This window comes from Strongylocentrotus purpuratus, unplaced genomic scaffold (genome assembly GCF_000002235.5).
Source record: "Strongylocentrotus purpuratus isolate Spur 01 unplaced genomic scaffold, Spur_5.0 spur5_scaffold_16, whole genome shotgun sequence".
Lineage (NCBI taxonomy): Eukaryota > Metazoa > Echinodermata > Echinoidea > Camarodonta > Strongylocentrotidae > Strongylocentrotus > Strongylocentrotus purpuratus.
In genome coordinates, this window is record NW_022145601.1 from 31,996,957 (window position 1) to 32,012,994 (window position 16,038).

The following is a 16,038-nucleotide window of genomic DNA, read 5'->3' on the forward strand; positions in this document are numbered from 1 at the left end:
ATTAGGGATAATTATCCTGCATATAAGATGTTGCATTATTTTCTCCATCTCATTAAGCGGGGTAAACGGAGAGTGTCTCATTAAATGACGGTACATCGTATCATTAATTCCAGTGCGTTCTCGTTACTATAGAGATACACAAGATTACCCTTATATTAGCAGTGTTGCATATATTTAGAATCACTTTGCTATAAGCATAATTTCTTAGAAGAGTGTGAGAAAGAGAGGGAGAAGAGAGAGAGAGAGAGAGAAGGAGGAAATGAAAAGAGAGAGGGGGATAGAGAGGATGGGGGATAAGTCCGGTATAGTGGACAAGGAGTTGCTGTCGTGAGATGTAAGTTACAGAGAAAGAAGAGGAGACAGAGAGAGAGAGAATAACAACAACAAAATAGTGTTATAAAGAGGGAAGAAGAACACGTGACTGAGGTTAATAAAGGGCGGGAAGGAAAGGGAGAACTTAAAATTTAACACCGTGGAGTGAAGAAAAAAAAGTGACAAATGACACATGGCTTAAATGATAACAATATTAATGAAGAAAAAAAACTGGTGCAAATGCGAACTTGCGAAGATATTCGACAACAGAGGGAGTTTTCCAGATCCATTTCCGAGGGAAGATCAATATTATTTTATACAACTAAAGGTAGAATTTTCATCGATTTTCGATGTCAACTTTCTCACCTTCGCCTGCCCCTCCCTAAATAGACACCCTCCCCGTTCATTCCCTTTATACCAATACCAAGTGAGAGTGGAGCACTGTGTTCGGCCCACAAATCATCTTAATCAATAATGAGAGAAAAGGAAAGTCGATAAGAAGGGCTCTAGACTGATGCAACTTTTGAGTCTTTAGAATAGCACAACCAAATGAAATCAATACCACGAATGCGTACTACATTTCTACGAGTATGTATACCAAACATCAAACAAACTTGTGACGTGAGCGTGCAGGAGGCCATGATGGAAAATAGCCTCAACTCCTGATCTGCTTTAAAGTAGATTTTTATTCTGGATCTGGATGATAATATTCCATCTTGGGCCGTGGATGACCTCCCACGTTGATTCTTGATATTTTATATTTTTAATCCGAATCGCAAGACGTCTTCTAAAAGGTGAGTTCTTACATCAAGTACGGTGTTAAGGTAGCCTGACTTACACTTGTTTAAGATTTCTTGTGCACATTATCCATTCTAGTTTTGTCATGAATTATAATTAGCAATCATCAATATTTAGTATTATTTTGATTACAATTACATGCAACTTAAAGGTAATACAAAGTTTTGGTATAGGGCCATGAATTTGATTCAAATGAACATATTGGAAGCATATGCGATCCTACAATATTCAGTGATCGCTGTCGTGGTTGAAATCTAGTCTAAAGTTATGATATTGTAAATAATAAACTCTTTATGTTGTATAGCTCCCTCTCAAGGTCAAGATATTAATTAAGCTATAAAACAATGTTTCTCGACTAAAATCGACCGATTAGCTTTTCCCGTTTGGAAATTATATATCCCAACTACATATTTTGAGATTCTCATGGTCGAAGCTACCATTGTACGGCCGTAGGCGCTATTTAAAATTTACCGGGAGCACCGGTAAATTTTTATATTCAATTTTTCTCAAAAGCAGAAGTGTTTTAGGAGCTAAATTTTCGAGTCCTTATAATACATCCACAGGGGCATCCAAAATATCAAAATTGTAAAGAATCACTATTCACCCAATTTTTCAAAATTTCTCAAAACTTTGTATTACCTTTAACAAAACAAACAGATATTATATCATATTTGTCAAATGTTTGCATAATTATTCGTGAAACAGATCGGTACCATTCGGCAAAGATTTGTTTTTCTTATGTTAAAAGGTTATTGTACAATCATAAGAATGTTATCCTACTTTATGTGATTAATACTCCAAATCTAGAGAATTACAATTCACTTATCGTCTACACTGATTTCAGCGGCTTTATAATCATTACATTTGAATAGGTAATCACACACCCATCATCCTCGAAACATCGATTTCTGAATTAAATTACAATCTGCTTTGAATGGACATCAACCTCTATTTCTCCACCCCCTCTCTCTCGCTCTCTCTATCTCTCTCTCTCTCTCTCTCTCTCTCTCTCATTCTGTCTCAGTTTACCATCCTCATTACAATCATCATGCACCATCACAAACATTTTGTTTAACCCCATCATCGTCGTTATCGTTGCCATCACCATCTCATCGTCGTCATCAACATGATCTTTCTTATCATCACCATCCAATTGTCTTATTGTCAACGAAACCCTATAGAAATCTCACGAGCATGCCTCTTCGCGGCGCCCTCCTCCTCTGCCTCCTGGCTCTCCTCCTCCCCGTCTCATGGGGGCAGCTTCAGCGCATCGAGTGCCCCAAGAAAAGCGGCAAGTCGGCGCATTTTTACGCCATCGCCGACACGGCCATGGAGATCCCATACAGCGAGGAGGTCAACGTCACCGTCTTCGACTGCTCGAGACGATGCCGAGACGATCACGGCTGCATGAGCTATGGATACTCTAAGCGGCTCGAGTCCTGTCAGCTTTACGACTACGACAGAGAGACAGGACCCGGGTTCTTGGTGACGTCATCAGATTACATCTACTACGACACGGTGGATACGAAAACCTCGAAACCGGTAGGTCATCCCCCTCCCACCCCCCCCCCCCCCCCCTCCTCCCCCATCCACCCCCATAAATCCCTCCGTGCTTCAACCATTTCTTTTTAGTGGAGCGCTTTATTATACAAATGTAAAATTATAATGTCGTTCTCTTCTACAATCTACATTCAGCGTTTTTCGTGCCAACCCCCCTTCTTCTTCATGCCAATATTGCCTTTGTTTGATTTTTTAATTGTAGTACTAGTTCTCGTTCAGCTTTTTACCCTTTTCGCTGTATTTTCTTGTTGTTGTCCTTTGTAAAATCATCTTACTTTTCAGAGTGCTTTCTTGTTATCCTAAATACTTCCTTGCTGTAATTTTGAAAGTGTAGGGCTGTAGCAGGCGCGTACACAGGGGGGGGGGGGTTAACCCCCCCCCCCCCTTTGGTAATTTTCTGTGTGTAAACCCCCCCCCCCCTTCGGAAAAAAAATATTCAGCGGCTGGCTGAGTCGTTGCGAAATTTTCGGCCTGATTTATAAATGTTAAACCCCCCCCCCCCTTGAAAAAATCCTGCGTACGCGCCTGGGCTAGGCTATGTTTTACCATTTGTATTTATATCTTCTTCTTTATTTTCTATTGTCTAATCATTTGTTGTTATTTCTTACTCACTATTTTTATATTTGGGGTTGGATTTAGCACTACATGGGATCATGTAAGCACCACCGGTGTGAGAACGGGGCAGCCTGTAGGATGGATTGCTCCGAGAGGGGCTACTATTGCGAGTGCACAGAGGGGTACAGAGAAGAGTTCTGCCAAACGGGTAAGGGAGGAGAGACAGAGGGAGAGAGAGAGAGGGGAGAGAGAGAGAGAGAGAGAGAGAAGAAGAAACATTTAAAGAGAGAGGAGAGGGAGAAAGGGGAGATATAAATAGAGAGTGAGTTAGTGAGAGAAAGTGAGAGAAAGTGAAAGAGAGTGAGAGAGAATGATAGAGTGATAATAAAATATTTATGTGAGAGAGGATAAGAGGAGAGATTGACAGAGAGACCATAGGAAATGGGAATGTGAGAGGGGGGAAAGATGTTTAAAAAAACAGATGGGAGAGAGAAAAAGAGAAGGAACAATCTATCTATTTGAAAATCAAAACTATCTTTTTGGAAAATACTGTGTTTTTTGTTCATATTTGTCTCAAAGCTTACATAAACGAGCCTCGTTTGGTAGAAGAAATCATTTCTGATCGAGGGAGAGATGGCGTCGGATTCACTTTCAACAACATGCATTTCCTGGCAATTTCATCTCTGTAAGTTTTCTTCTCACAAGACAGTGTTCATTTAGTCTAAAGCCTCGGTCACAAATGCCATTATGAACTGCTACGAACGCCATCCGAACGATTTTCAGACAATGGAAATTCGGGAAGACAATGAAAAAGCAGGGAGATTCGTACGAACGATGCGTTCGTACGAACCTTTGTGACCATATCTTTAGGCTCAACATATTCAAATATAATGTAGCAAGTAGACATGTTATCATTAACCTTTGTAAAGATTTATTGTAGCATTTTTTTTATTTTCTAGGCCATTATGGCTGGCATATCCGCTAATTAACTGCATAGGGTTATACCTCAGTCACACCGCCAAACCGACTCCGAACCGACTCTATACCTACCCAAAACCGACTCTAAAACGATTCCAAACCAACCCAAACCGTCTCCGAACGTACCCCTAACCGACTCTAAAGCGAAACAAACCCCAAACCGACTCTGGCTTTCGTTTTACAGATACAGGGGAGCGTTTCACAAAACTTGTCATCAGTGACAAATGACAGTTTTTGTTATAAGCTACTGACATCCTTGCTTCTGATTGGTTATCAGCAGATTTGTCACTGACTTTTGTCATTTGTCATTGAAAAAAGGCTTTGTGAAACGGGTCCCTGGTATACAATTTGGGGAAGAGGTCGGTGGACTCTGCATTTTCGATGAAAATTGTATTCAGGATTTACAAAATTAGCAAATTTGAGCAAAGAAATGCAAAATATATCGTGGTTGGCGAACCTACTTGCGTAAAGAAACTACTGCACTGTCCAATAATTAATAGTGTGTAGTCCACAATCTGTCAGATTCGAGTTTTAATAATTTCTATAAACGCAGGGGCGGATCAAGTTTTTTTGCCAAGGAGGGGGGGGTGGACCCAGTGGCGGATCCTGAGGATTTTCCAAAAATCGCGCCATTTTACTGTTTTCCTTTTCTTTTTTTTTTTTTCCTTTTTTCTTCTTTTCCCCCCTTTTTTTTATAGTTTTTTTTTTTCACTTGGCCGCTCAAGGGGGGGGGGGGGGGGTTAAACAGCCGAAACCCCCCTCCCCTAGATCCGCCCCTGAAACGCGATCTCCCCCTACATCCTGAAAACCGAAGATGACGTGATCCCTGCACTTCTACGCCCGTGGAAGAAAAAAAAATCTTAGGCTAGGCGTACGAGTTCAATTTTATTTTTATAACGCCATCTTCGGCGGCTTACAGCATGTGTAGGGAGTATTATAGAGATTAAGTATAAGAACCGGCCAGTTTCTGGACAAGGTAGTGTGATGGAGTGCAACGAAGTGCTACACCAGCGCACCGCAATCATTGATGAAAGTAATGCTGGGAGGAGAGACCTGGGGGAGGGGGGGCGTTTCACAAAGTTTTTTTTCAATGACAAAAAAACACAAAAATCAGTGACAAATCTGTTGATAACCAATCAGAAGCAAGGATTTCAGTAGCTTATAACACAAATTGTAATTTGTCACTGATGACAAGTTTTGCGAAACGCCCCCCCCCCCCCCCCCGGGCCTACATCTCATTTTGTCCCTCCCAGGCACAAATGACTCATGCAGTTTATTTGACAATCTTGATCTTACAGAAACACAATGGATCCTTCGGGAAATTCCGCCCAGGCTGATCAAGTAATTCTTCGTTATGATTACACCACGGAACAGTATGAACCGATGCAGACTCTAGCTGGGTTAGGGATGGGTTACTTCATGGCTGATTTTCAGCTCACTGGGAAACAGTACTTGTTCTTATGTAACTACAAGGCATGGGGCGGGACACAAGACACCGATTCCTTTTTGTGGGTCTACGATAATAGTTCCGGTAAGTATTGTGTCCTGGTGTTTTGTTTTTATTTTTATTTCTTTTCTTCTTCTTCCTCGATATGTTCCGTTCTTTCTTCCTTCCTTTCTTTCTTTCTTTCTTTCTTTCCTTGTTTTTGTCTTTTTTTGTGTGTGTGTTTGTGTGTGTGTGTGTGTTTGTTATGTTGTTGTTTTGTTTTTGTTGATTCTGTGAAATATCTCCCGTACGATATTTTTATTTCAACATTTATCAAAAAAATACTAGCAATATCCCACGATCTGACAAAATAATGACTGATGCTTCTTTCTGGAATATTTTATGAAATCTTTTTCTTCCCCCCCCCCCCCCCCCCCCCCGTTCAGATTCATTCACTGTCCATCAGACCATTGCTACCAAAGGATGTTTAGCACCAGCTAGCGTCAGGTCCTCAGATGGTGGGTTCTATCTTTTCCTGGCTTTCTATTATGCGCCATCCACGTACAGCCAAGAATCCCCGGTCTTCAAGGTGAATTTCATAGACAGTATAGCCCGAATTCACAAAGGAGGTTTGTCGACAAACCTAGGTTTATCTACGTCATAATTTATGACGCGTTATGACGCGTTTTTTACAAACGTGGTAAAAACGCGTCAAAACGCGTCATAATGACGCACGAATATGTCGACGAACCTCCTTTGTGAATTCGGGCCTATGTTATTTTTTAGTACCACAGCGAGCCCAGATTCCAGTATGAACTCATTTACATACATAACAAGCTACGAAAGCTTGCAAAGAAGTCACAAACAATTAGTCTTTGATTATTTATTGCTTTGCCTCACTATTTATAAAGGAAAAAAAATACTAAGAGACTCGAACCCTCATATCCAACGATTTATTACGCTATCTATACCGATTGAGCTAACGATGGGTTGCTGAAATGTGAGTTTGCCTAATTATTTCAATCCTATTAACAACATTACCGGTTTCCATGTGCGCACGCGCAGGTTTCCTTCGTGAGCTCAATCTGGGCTCGCTGTGGTACGAAAAAAATAAGACGCAGGAAATAAGACGCAGACAGTATAGTGAACGGGCGGATGTCGGGAGGGGTGCACGTCCATCCTGTAACCCCTCCCTTGAAACGTGGCACATTTTGATACCAAACTCCTAGTATGTGCTCCCCCTTGAGGTGATGAGAAGCCTTTTTTTTTTTTCCTTGTCGGAAAAAATATTGAATTTGTGCCCCCTCTTTTTAAAGGTTCTGGGATCCGCCCCTGCAATAGTACGTGAGTTCAAAGAAGATCAAAAAGTTATAATTTCCCATACGAAAAATATCAATACATCATCAGCATCTTCCTGGGCGACCTGTAATTTGTCACGAATTATAATTAGCAAGCATCAATATTTAGTATTATTTTGATTACAATTACATGCAACTTAAAGGTAATACAAAGTTTTGGTATGGGGTCATGTATTCGGTTCAAATGAACATATTGGAAACATATGCGATCCTACAATACTCATTGATCGTTGTCGCGGTTGAAATCGAGTCTAAAGTTATGAAATTGTAGATAATAAACTCTTTATGTTGTATAGCTCCCTCTCAAGGTCAAGATATTAATTAAGCTATAAAACAATTTTTCTTTACCGAAATCGACCGATTAGCTATTCCCGTTTGGAAATTATATATCACAACTACTTATTCTGAGAATTTCATGGTCGCAGCTACCATCGTACGGCCGTAGGCGCCATTTGAAATTTATCAAAATTTACCGGGAGCACCGGTAAATTTTTATATTCAATTTTACTCGAAAACAAAAGTGTTTCAGGGGCTAAATTTTCTAGTGCTTATAATACACCCACAGGGGCATCCAAATATATAAAAATTGTAAAGAATCATTGTCCACCCAATTTTCAAAATTTCCCAAAACTTTGTATTACCTTTAACCTAGCCGATTTCCAGGTACCCAAATACACCTGGGTGGAGAGTTGTAAATTTGATTTTATTTTATTTATTCATCATCAATAACATCAGTGATTAAACATTTGAATACATCGTGAATGGTACATGTTCATAAATGAATATTATAGATCATATTAAAGAAAAACCTAACAAAGTATTGATATGCTAGACATATGCCTTTTCTCATAGAATATAGAAGGTGATGAAAAGGAGCCAAATAATAGCACATGTGCTAGTCGAGTCTGGCCCCTGTTCTTAGCACACACTTGGCAAAAATAAATATATCATTATCAAAAAATAAACTTGACAGTAGAAGTATACATGTTGAGTAATACCGTAGCACAATTTCTACACTCCAAATATAATTATGAAGAGGATATACCAGGTTAAAAAGTCATAGATACATGTATCTACAGATTATTTATACAAAAATTAAATGTGGATTAATATCTTGTCAAAGGACGTTAGTGCCGGGCTTAGATTGAATTCTTAACCTTAACATTGCGAGAGTCAAATTAATGAACCACTATGGGTGGTATTCTCGAAAGCGGACTAACTTTAGTCCATGGTTTAATCCAACGACTAACTATGGAATGCCAAGTGTCCATATGAATATGTTTTTGAATAATTTAATCTGTCACTAAATTAAAATAAAATGTAATAACATATTAAATAAACAACAATATAACTATGATATAATGAAGTTATCATGGTAATTTAGGGACATATCAAATTATTCAAAAGTATATTCATATGGACACTTGGCATTCCATACTTAGTCGGTGGATTAAACCATGGACTAAAGTTAGTCCGCTTTCGAGAATACTACCCTATGGATTTATATGATTGTTTTGTGTTTTTTGTTTGTTAACAGTGGTACCCCCGTTACGAGCGCTTTGTGGAAGTGGAGACCATAGCTACGACGGGGGTGTTCATACCAGACATGTTCGAGATGGAAGGAACGGTTTATGTCGGTATACCGAATTGGCGAGATAGTTCGGGTTTTACGACTGCAGCCGAAGTATGGGAACGTTCGGACTCGTATGGTAAGTCTATGCATTCATCATCGTTAACATTGAGAAAATACATGAATACAAGCAAACATGAGTACATGAGAGGGGGAAAAGCCCAATTCAATCAAACAGGTTTTTGAGTTATCAAGAAGCATTTTTTTTAAAAGATAAACGAGAAGTCATTGTCATTTTTTGTTGTTGGACGTCTTGCTTTAAAGATACTATGTCCCTTTTGCAGCCAACATCAAATTTTGCAGAACTTTGCAGGAATTATGAATATGTCATGTATGTCCTATCTGTGAAATTTAAACGTTAGCAGTGTCCTAATATTCAAATTATGCAAGGAAACCCGTTTACTTGCTAGACTTCACAGTCAGACACTATAAAGTGACTGACTGGCTTTTTTCTGAGCTGTAAAGGGTACATGAGCATTTGTCTACATCAATCAGGTATGACATCAATAACCCACTTCTTGTCATGGCCAAAATTAAACTGATTGAATCTTTGCGCAGCATAAAACGTACGACTATTCGGTACAATGGTCTGAAAATCCGACTATTACTTACTGGCTCTATAGCTCTTAAGTCGATTCGACAACTAATAGTCGTTATTTTCACACTAATAAATAATAATGATAATAATAATAATAATAATAACGTTTTATTTACCCAGGGTAGCCACTTCAGTTATGAAACTGCTCTCCCAGCGGGCCCTGCATAACATAACATGTTACTATTACCCTTCTCCAATCTAATATGCTGAGCGCCTAGCTAGAAGGCAGAAGGTCCCATTGTTATAATAAGTCTTTGGTATGACTCGGCCGGGGATCGAACCCACGACCTCCCGTTCATGAGGCGGACGCTCTAACCATTGAGCCACCATGCCATTTTAATGACATTTTAAAGCTTTTTTTTTTTAGGGAAGTTCTAAATTAGTATTATCTTTCAAATGCCGTTGGAATTTAACCTTTTCATTTTTTGGGCCTGCGAATGGGAAGGATCCGGTAACTTTGTCTCTGATCCTGAAACAAAGTCCTAGATTTAGCTCATGCTGCAATGATAATTATTAACCTTTAGGTCAGTCAGGAACCCCATGATTTTTACAAGCCGATCGCCTGTCTGATTATCAAGATATTTATGAATGGAATTACAAACGGTTTTCATAACACTACAGTCTATTGGGGGGAAACGAGTATGCACTGTAAACAAAATAATAGTCGAAATAACTCAATAAAATTGAGGAAAAGAATTGCCTTATTTTTATTAAGTAAATATTACCTACGGCATCTTAAGTAGAATTTACTTATTTTGCTGAATAAATTTTTACTCAGTTAAATCGAGTTACATTAACGTAAATAATTTAAGTATTGTAATCATTTTAGATAATTAAAAAAAAGCTATGATAGGATTACATATTGCACGATTTGGTACCCATCTAATCTAACAAGTAACATCCACTAATCACTAACACTACTTCTATTTAAGATTTAACCGTATATATATATATATATATATATATATATATATATATCTACCACCATCACAAACTATTACATACGCTTCAATTCGACACATAATTGAAAGGCTCCAAATTTTATATATACTTGATCGTAGCATCTTAAAAGGAAAATTGGTTGACAATTTCCTGAAATATCAAGTTTTGATTTGTTTTTAACTGGGTAACAATTAAAAATTGTCTTGTCTTTGCTTAGCCATGTTAAATGAATTAGTAAATGTTTTAAAGTCCTTAAATTTTCATTCAACCACAAAAAAGAATTGTTTTATTTAAAAAAAGAGTTTAATTTGGTCTTAAAGGTAAAGACCAGTATTGGAAACGCCCCAATTTCAAAAAATGAAATGGAAGCTCTCATTACCAATCATGTGAAAGAATATGTTTTGACTAATACATGCTGATAAAAAAAATTGCCGGGAAACCGCCTACTAATTCATATATTTGGTAAATTTGTTTCTCTCATGGTCTGTGAGAGATATAGGGTAGTCCCATATACATCTTTCTGTGTATAGTGCTTGTAACTTTACGAAGAATGGGCCAAATTTCTTATCATTTTGATGATTCCAGAACCTTGCAGATGCTAGATGCTAGATGATCAACCTTTTCTGATCGATTCCACAACGTTTCTTTCACAATGCATTCGCATGACCATAACTGGTCTTTACCTTTAATGAATATTCATAAATTATGTAAATATTTCTATTACGCACTGCATCGGTCCTTACTTTAAAAAGATAAGAATAATCAACATAAATTGTTTGAGTAATACGTATAACTTCTGATTTTGAGTTAAAATTACTAAATTAATACAAGCTGAAATTGGTTAAAGTTCTTATGTATTTGATTTTACTTAAATATTCCACGTATGTTCTACTACATTAAAAGTTTGAGTTAGCAAGACTTAAATTTAGTGCGTAAGTGGCAAAACTAATGTTTTCAAGTAAATTCTACATGGAGAAAATACGTAAAAATTACCAATGAACAAATTCTTTTTTAAAGTGTGGTAAAACCGGTCACTCAAAGATTTTTACTTTTTTGAGGCACTTCTTGATCATTTTGGAGCGCAATTTTTTTAGGGCTTCAATATTACACCATGTCAAAGACACTGATAACACGTAGGGCCGTGTATCTCAGATTTAACATTGTTAAAATATAAGACCGATATTTCATTTTGATTAATGGTCTGTCTAGTTTATTTATCGGTATTTATTATCTTGTGTTTAATTACAGATCTCTACCGCGGTTGTTACATCGATGGAACCAACCGAGCTTTGGACGGTGAAAATTTTTCTTCGGACTCGATGACGGTCACGATGTGCATCGCGTTCTGTCGAGATCGTGGCTACCCCTACGCTGGACTCCAGGCGCAATCACAATGTTTCTGCGGCGACGAGAACTATGACGAGCACGGCAGCGCCAGCGACTGCAATCAGCAGTGCGCGGGGGATAGTTCAGAATACTGCGGGGCTTCATGGCGAAATAGCATCTATATGACAGGTGAAAGCAATGGATGGGGTTCTAGGCATATAAACAGTCAAACCTGTCTATAGCGACCGCCCAAGGGAAACACGAAAATTGGTCTTTGTAGACAGGGGGCACTGAATATAACGCAGGTTTGACTTTAATAGGAACCCAGGGCAGAAATCTCCCGCCTTGAAAACAAATGCAACAAAGCAAGCGTTTAAAGGGCTAGAAACAAAATAATAGTAGCTCATATTTAATCCAACACCACCCCGCCGGGAGGCGAATTTGCGATTCCCAAACCATTCAGCTATGGGAAACATTTTGAGCAACGTGATTGGTTAAAAAAGTTATAAAGACACGCCCACATCGACGCGAGCCATCTCATCATGGCGGTGCGAATGTGTCTGGGGCCAAGTCAGAGTGAACCATCAAATCTTCAAAATGATTTTCCAAATCTGCATGTAGATCTAAGTCATAGAGATATATACTTATATCTCTATGATCTAAGTAGATATTTAGACCCTGTATTTAATTATTTTATTATAAAGTCGCCATGATCAGATCCGTGTCTATGACTTTTGGAATGATGTTTGCATGAATGGGCTTGCACATAAACAATGGATAACAGTGGGCCTGTGTGTGCCTGTAGCTAGCTCGCGTGTGAAGTGCATTGTACCTAACAACATATAGCGTATGTGCAGTCCTGAGTGTTTTGTTGAGCCTAGCCATGCATTGTTTGAACATAGACAATAACACAAGTTACATGTAGATGTAGATGATAGATCTTTTGAGTTAGATACAAGTATGTTCTAATGAAATATAGATATCGATTGGATGATTTTTTTATTTTTTTATTTTTTTAGATCTAGACCCTAGATCTATAGACCTATGATAAAAAATAAAAAATGGAACATTATTTATTGGGGGAAGAGGGGGGGGGGGCGAGTCTAACTTTACTAGTCTAGATGTCTTTGTATAAATGAGAGCTTGAGTCTGAGGGGAAAAAGGGGTTGCAGAGAGGCCCAGCAGTTGTTCTAATAATCAGAGTTTGATAAAAGGATTAGGCATTACAAAATTTCCAGTTCAGAAATCCTCAAACAGATTAAAATGGTAAAACTAGAGAAAGTTTCCAAAATTAAATTAATTAATCTCGACCCATCTCACTGACCTATCTCTCTCTATGTGTTACTGATACACACCTTCAGTAGCAGAATTCTAAGGCATGTGAGTAGTTTGCAGGCACATAACTGTGCAAAATACAGAGTCTGAATCGTGAGACTACAATAGGCCATTTCATGTAGATAGACTTCCCTCAGACATGATATCTTTCGTAAAGTGTCAAATTAAAGTCTGTGCTTGCAGACTAACATTGTGAGTGTTTGCGTGTCTGTGTCAGCTGTGAGCGAGCCCGAGCGTGCAGTAAAAGAAGTAATATTTATTTCTTCTCTCGACCAATCACGTTACTCATAAAGTCTCCCAAAGCTGAATGGTTTGGGAATCGCAAATTCGCCGCCGGGAGAGGGTCAATGTGATCCTCCAACTCTTGTTCTCATTAACAGTTAATATCGGGGGTGGGGGTGAACCTTGGACCCTTGGCCAATGTTATTTTAGATCCACCCCGGTTATATGCTATAGACATTGGTTTGACCGTTTTGGACGGGCAAACCTTGTCAAAGTTTAAAAGGTTATTTTTCTCCTTCTTCTGCTGCTTCTTCTTCCTTTTCTTCTTCTTCGTCTTCTTCTTCTTCTTATTTTTTCTTCTTCTTCTTCGTCTTATTCTTCTTCTTCTTCTTTTTCCTCTTCTTTCTTTCTTTCTTTTATTATGTTCATGAATTTTGAGGAAATATTTTCAAGATCGCAAACAACATCAGAAAGCTTAGAGGAAACGGAAAAGTATACTTCAATACTTTTCTTATGTTTATAATCACTACGCATATAATTCGATTAGGTCAATAATACCAATAAAGTAACTGTTAGAAGGGGGCCGATGTAGTGGTTTACCTGTGCATCCCCAATCAGTTATCATATAAAGGGGGACCCGAGTGTGAGAGTCCTCGAGGGTCACATCCGGGGTCACATCAGTTGACTTTACCCCTCCAAGGCACCCCTGACGCCAAACTTGAGTTCTGGTAAAAAAAATATAAAAAAAATAAGAAAATGAATTCTCACAGAATCAAACGAAACTTACACTGAATGTTTAAGATTAGAAATAAATGTCATTTGCCAAACAATGTTGGTAGAAATGTATATTGGCTGAGTAATAAGCATAGAAAGATAAGGAAATCAAGGTAAGTAGGCCCGACACAGTGTAGTCCCATATACATCTTTCTGTCTACAGTGCTTGTTACTTTACCAAGACTGGGCCAAATTTATTATGATGTTGATGACTCCAGAACCTTGCGGTGCACACCAATACTTACATGCTACATGATCAACTTTTTCTGATCCATTCCACGTCTTTTCTTTTACAATGCAATCGCATGACCAGGGACCCGTCTCACAAAGCCTTTTTTCAATGACAAAAATCATTGACCAATCTGCTGATTAACCAATCAGAAGCAAGGATTTTAGTAGCTCATAACAAAAACTGTCATTAATGTCACTGATGACAAGTTTTGTGAAACGCCCTCCAGAACTCAACTTTATCTTTAATGTCAGAATACTATTTCCATCATTTCAGAGCCATCGTGGAGCCAGACCCAAGTCTTCTCCGATTCGCCAGCCCCCGGTCCCATGAATCTTCATTACTACTCGCACGATGGATCGCACTACCTCGTAGCGACTCGCCATCATGACGGCACTAGCTGCGACCAGAACACGGAGGTCTATGTATGGAACGCCGGCTTGAAAGAATTTGAGGATCACCAGACTATTGCATTCGTCGACAGCTGCCCGATAGGGGTTCATGTATTCGAGGTGGGTTTTCCCATTTCTTCGAAAATAAAAAAGGAACACCCCTCCCAATTAAGACTCTGACAAGCAACAATTAAACAACCCCGCCCAACCCCCCCCCCCCCCCCACCCCCCAAAAAAGCGGATTATCGCTCTTGGGCGGGGGCACACAGTCATATTCATGCATATTGCACCTTTTTAAATATAAATGTCTGATATTGTTTTTGTAACCACTGTTTAAGCATTAAAAATCGCTTAATCTTTCTCAAGTTTCTTGGTACGCCTAGTAATTTTATCCTTTAGAAATGAAACCGCGGCATCCACTATTCTTAGTAGGTCTAATACACATGTGATTTTGTAAAATAATTTTATTCTATATGTATTTTAATTTTGTCTCAATATGCACAATTTTCATTGTTCTATTTCTTGTACATGTATATACTACAACAAAATAATTCTTCGATCACTCTCACTTGAATTTCAGAGAGGCGGTGAGAAGTTCATGTTGAGTGAGAATGCACGCAAATTCTTTTCTACGACGGAGGACGATCACTGGGCCGTGGCGTGTCGAGTCTTCCGTCTGGTTGATACGATGTGGGTGGACTACACGACCGTCGATGGATTCAACGTCTTGTCCTTCACAACCTTTGAGCGCGATGGCGAACTCTATATCTTTCAGAGTGGCGGACGAAACGAGACCAATCCTTACGAGAATTACAGCGAGTGTACCAATAAGATTTATAAATGGGTTTAAAGATAAAGTTAAGTTCTGGTCATGCGATTGCATTGTGAAAGAAACGGTGTGGAATCGATCAGAAATAGTTGATCATGTAGCATATATATGTAAATATTAGTGTGTACTTCAAGGTTCTGGAATCATCAAAATGATAAGAAATTTGGCCCAGTCTTGGTAAAGTAACAAGCACTGTACACAGAAAGGTGGATATGGGACTATACAAACATGTGGCATAGAAATGAGGCCCACAATATGAAGGCATTTTAAGAGCCATGCTTTTCAGGGAACATTTTTTTCTCTGATGTTCTTCCACAATGTTTATTGCATAATAACAATGAAAAAGCTCACAGATTATTTTCCCCCCGGAACTCAACCTTCTCTTTAAAAGGTAACACGGTTGCAAATACTTTCGAAAAAATAATCCTAAGGCAATTTCAATAGCCATTCGCGCCTCCTCTTGAATATCCAATGACGTAATCCCATGATTTAATAGGACGTACACGATGTTTTGAAATTGCTCTTGAGTTGATACATGTATTTTTAAAACAGTTGTGATCGTGTATGATAATGAGCAAGACAAAGATTATTCTCGTAATTACGAGAATAATGGATTTTTTAAAACCCAGTTTGTGTACAAAATCTAACGCACATAACTTTGAATGAAAATTTGCTAATCACAAGTCATGTATAATTAAAACATTAACGCTACATTGGAAGGGGATATTACATCAATGCAAAAGAGTCTTGAAGAACAAAAATTCAGTGGCTCTT

The 16,038-nt window shown here is 38.5% G+C and overlaps 1 protein-coding gene across 1 annotated transcript; it reads left to right on the plus strand.

The window, feature by feature from the left end:
• Window positions 1–996: 996 nt before the first annotated feature.
• On the plus strand, window positions 997–15,350 carry LOC594805. Its single transcript, XM_030987280.1, has 10 exons — window positions 997–1,106; window positions 2,292–2,652; window positions 3,310–3,433; window positions 3,805–3,910; window positions 5,502–5,734; window positions 6,076–6,218; window positions 8,525–8,696; window positions 11,406–11,672; window positions 14,320–14,555; window positions 15,016–15,350. Exons 2-10 carry the CDS (start codon window positions 2,305–2,307, stop codon window positions 15,283–15,285), a joined length of 1,899 nt encoding a protein of 632 aa, XP_030843140.1. The 5' UTR covers window positions 997–1,106; window positions 2,292–2,304; the 3' UTR covers window positions 15,286–15,350.
• The last annotated feature ends 688 nt before the right edge of the window (window positions 15,351–16,038 follow it).

Bases quoted from the DNA above. Each gene is read 5' to 3' on its own strand.
- LOC594805 (XM_030987280.1), top strand. From the start codon at position 2,305: ATGCCTCTTCGCGGCGCCCTCCTCCTCTGCCTCCTGGCTCTCCTCCTC. The intron at 6,219-8,524 runs GTGAATTTCATA...GTTTGTTAACAG, and splicing joins AAGAATCCCCGGTCTTCAAG to TGGTACCCCCGTTACGAGCG. The intron at 14,556-15,015 runs GTGGGTTTTCCC...CTTGAATTTCAG, and splicing joins TAGGGGTTCATGTATTCGAG to AGAGGCGGTGAGAAGTTCAT.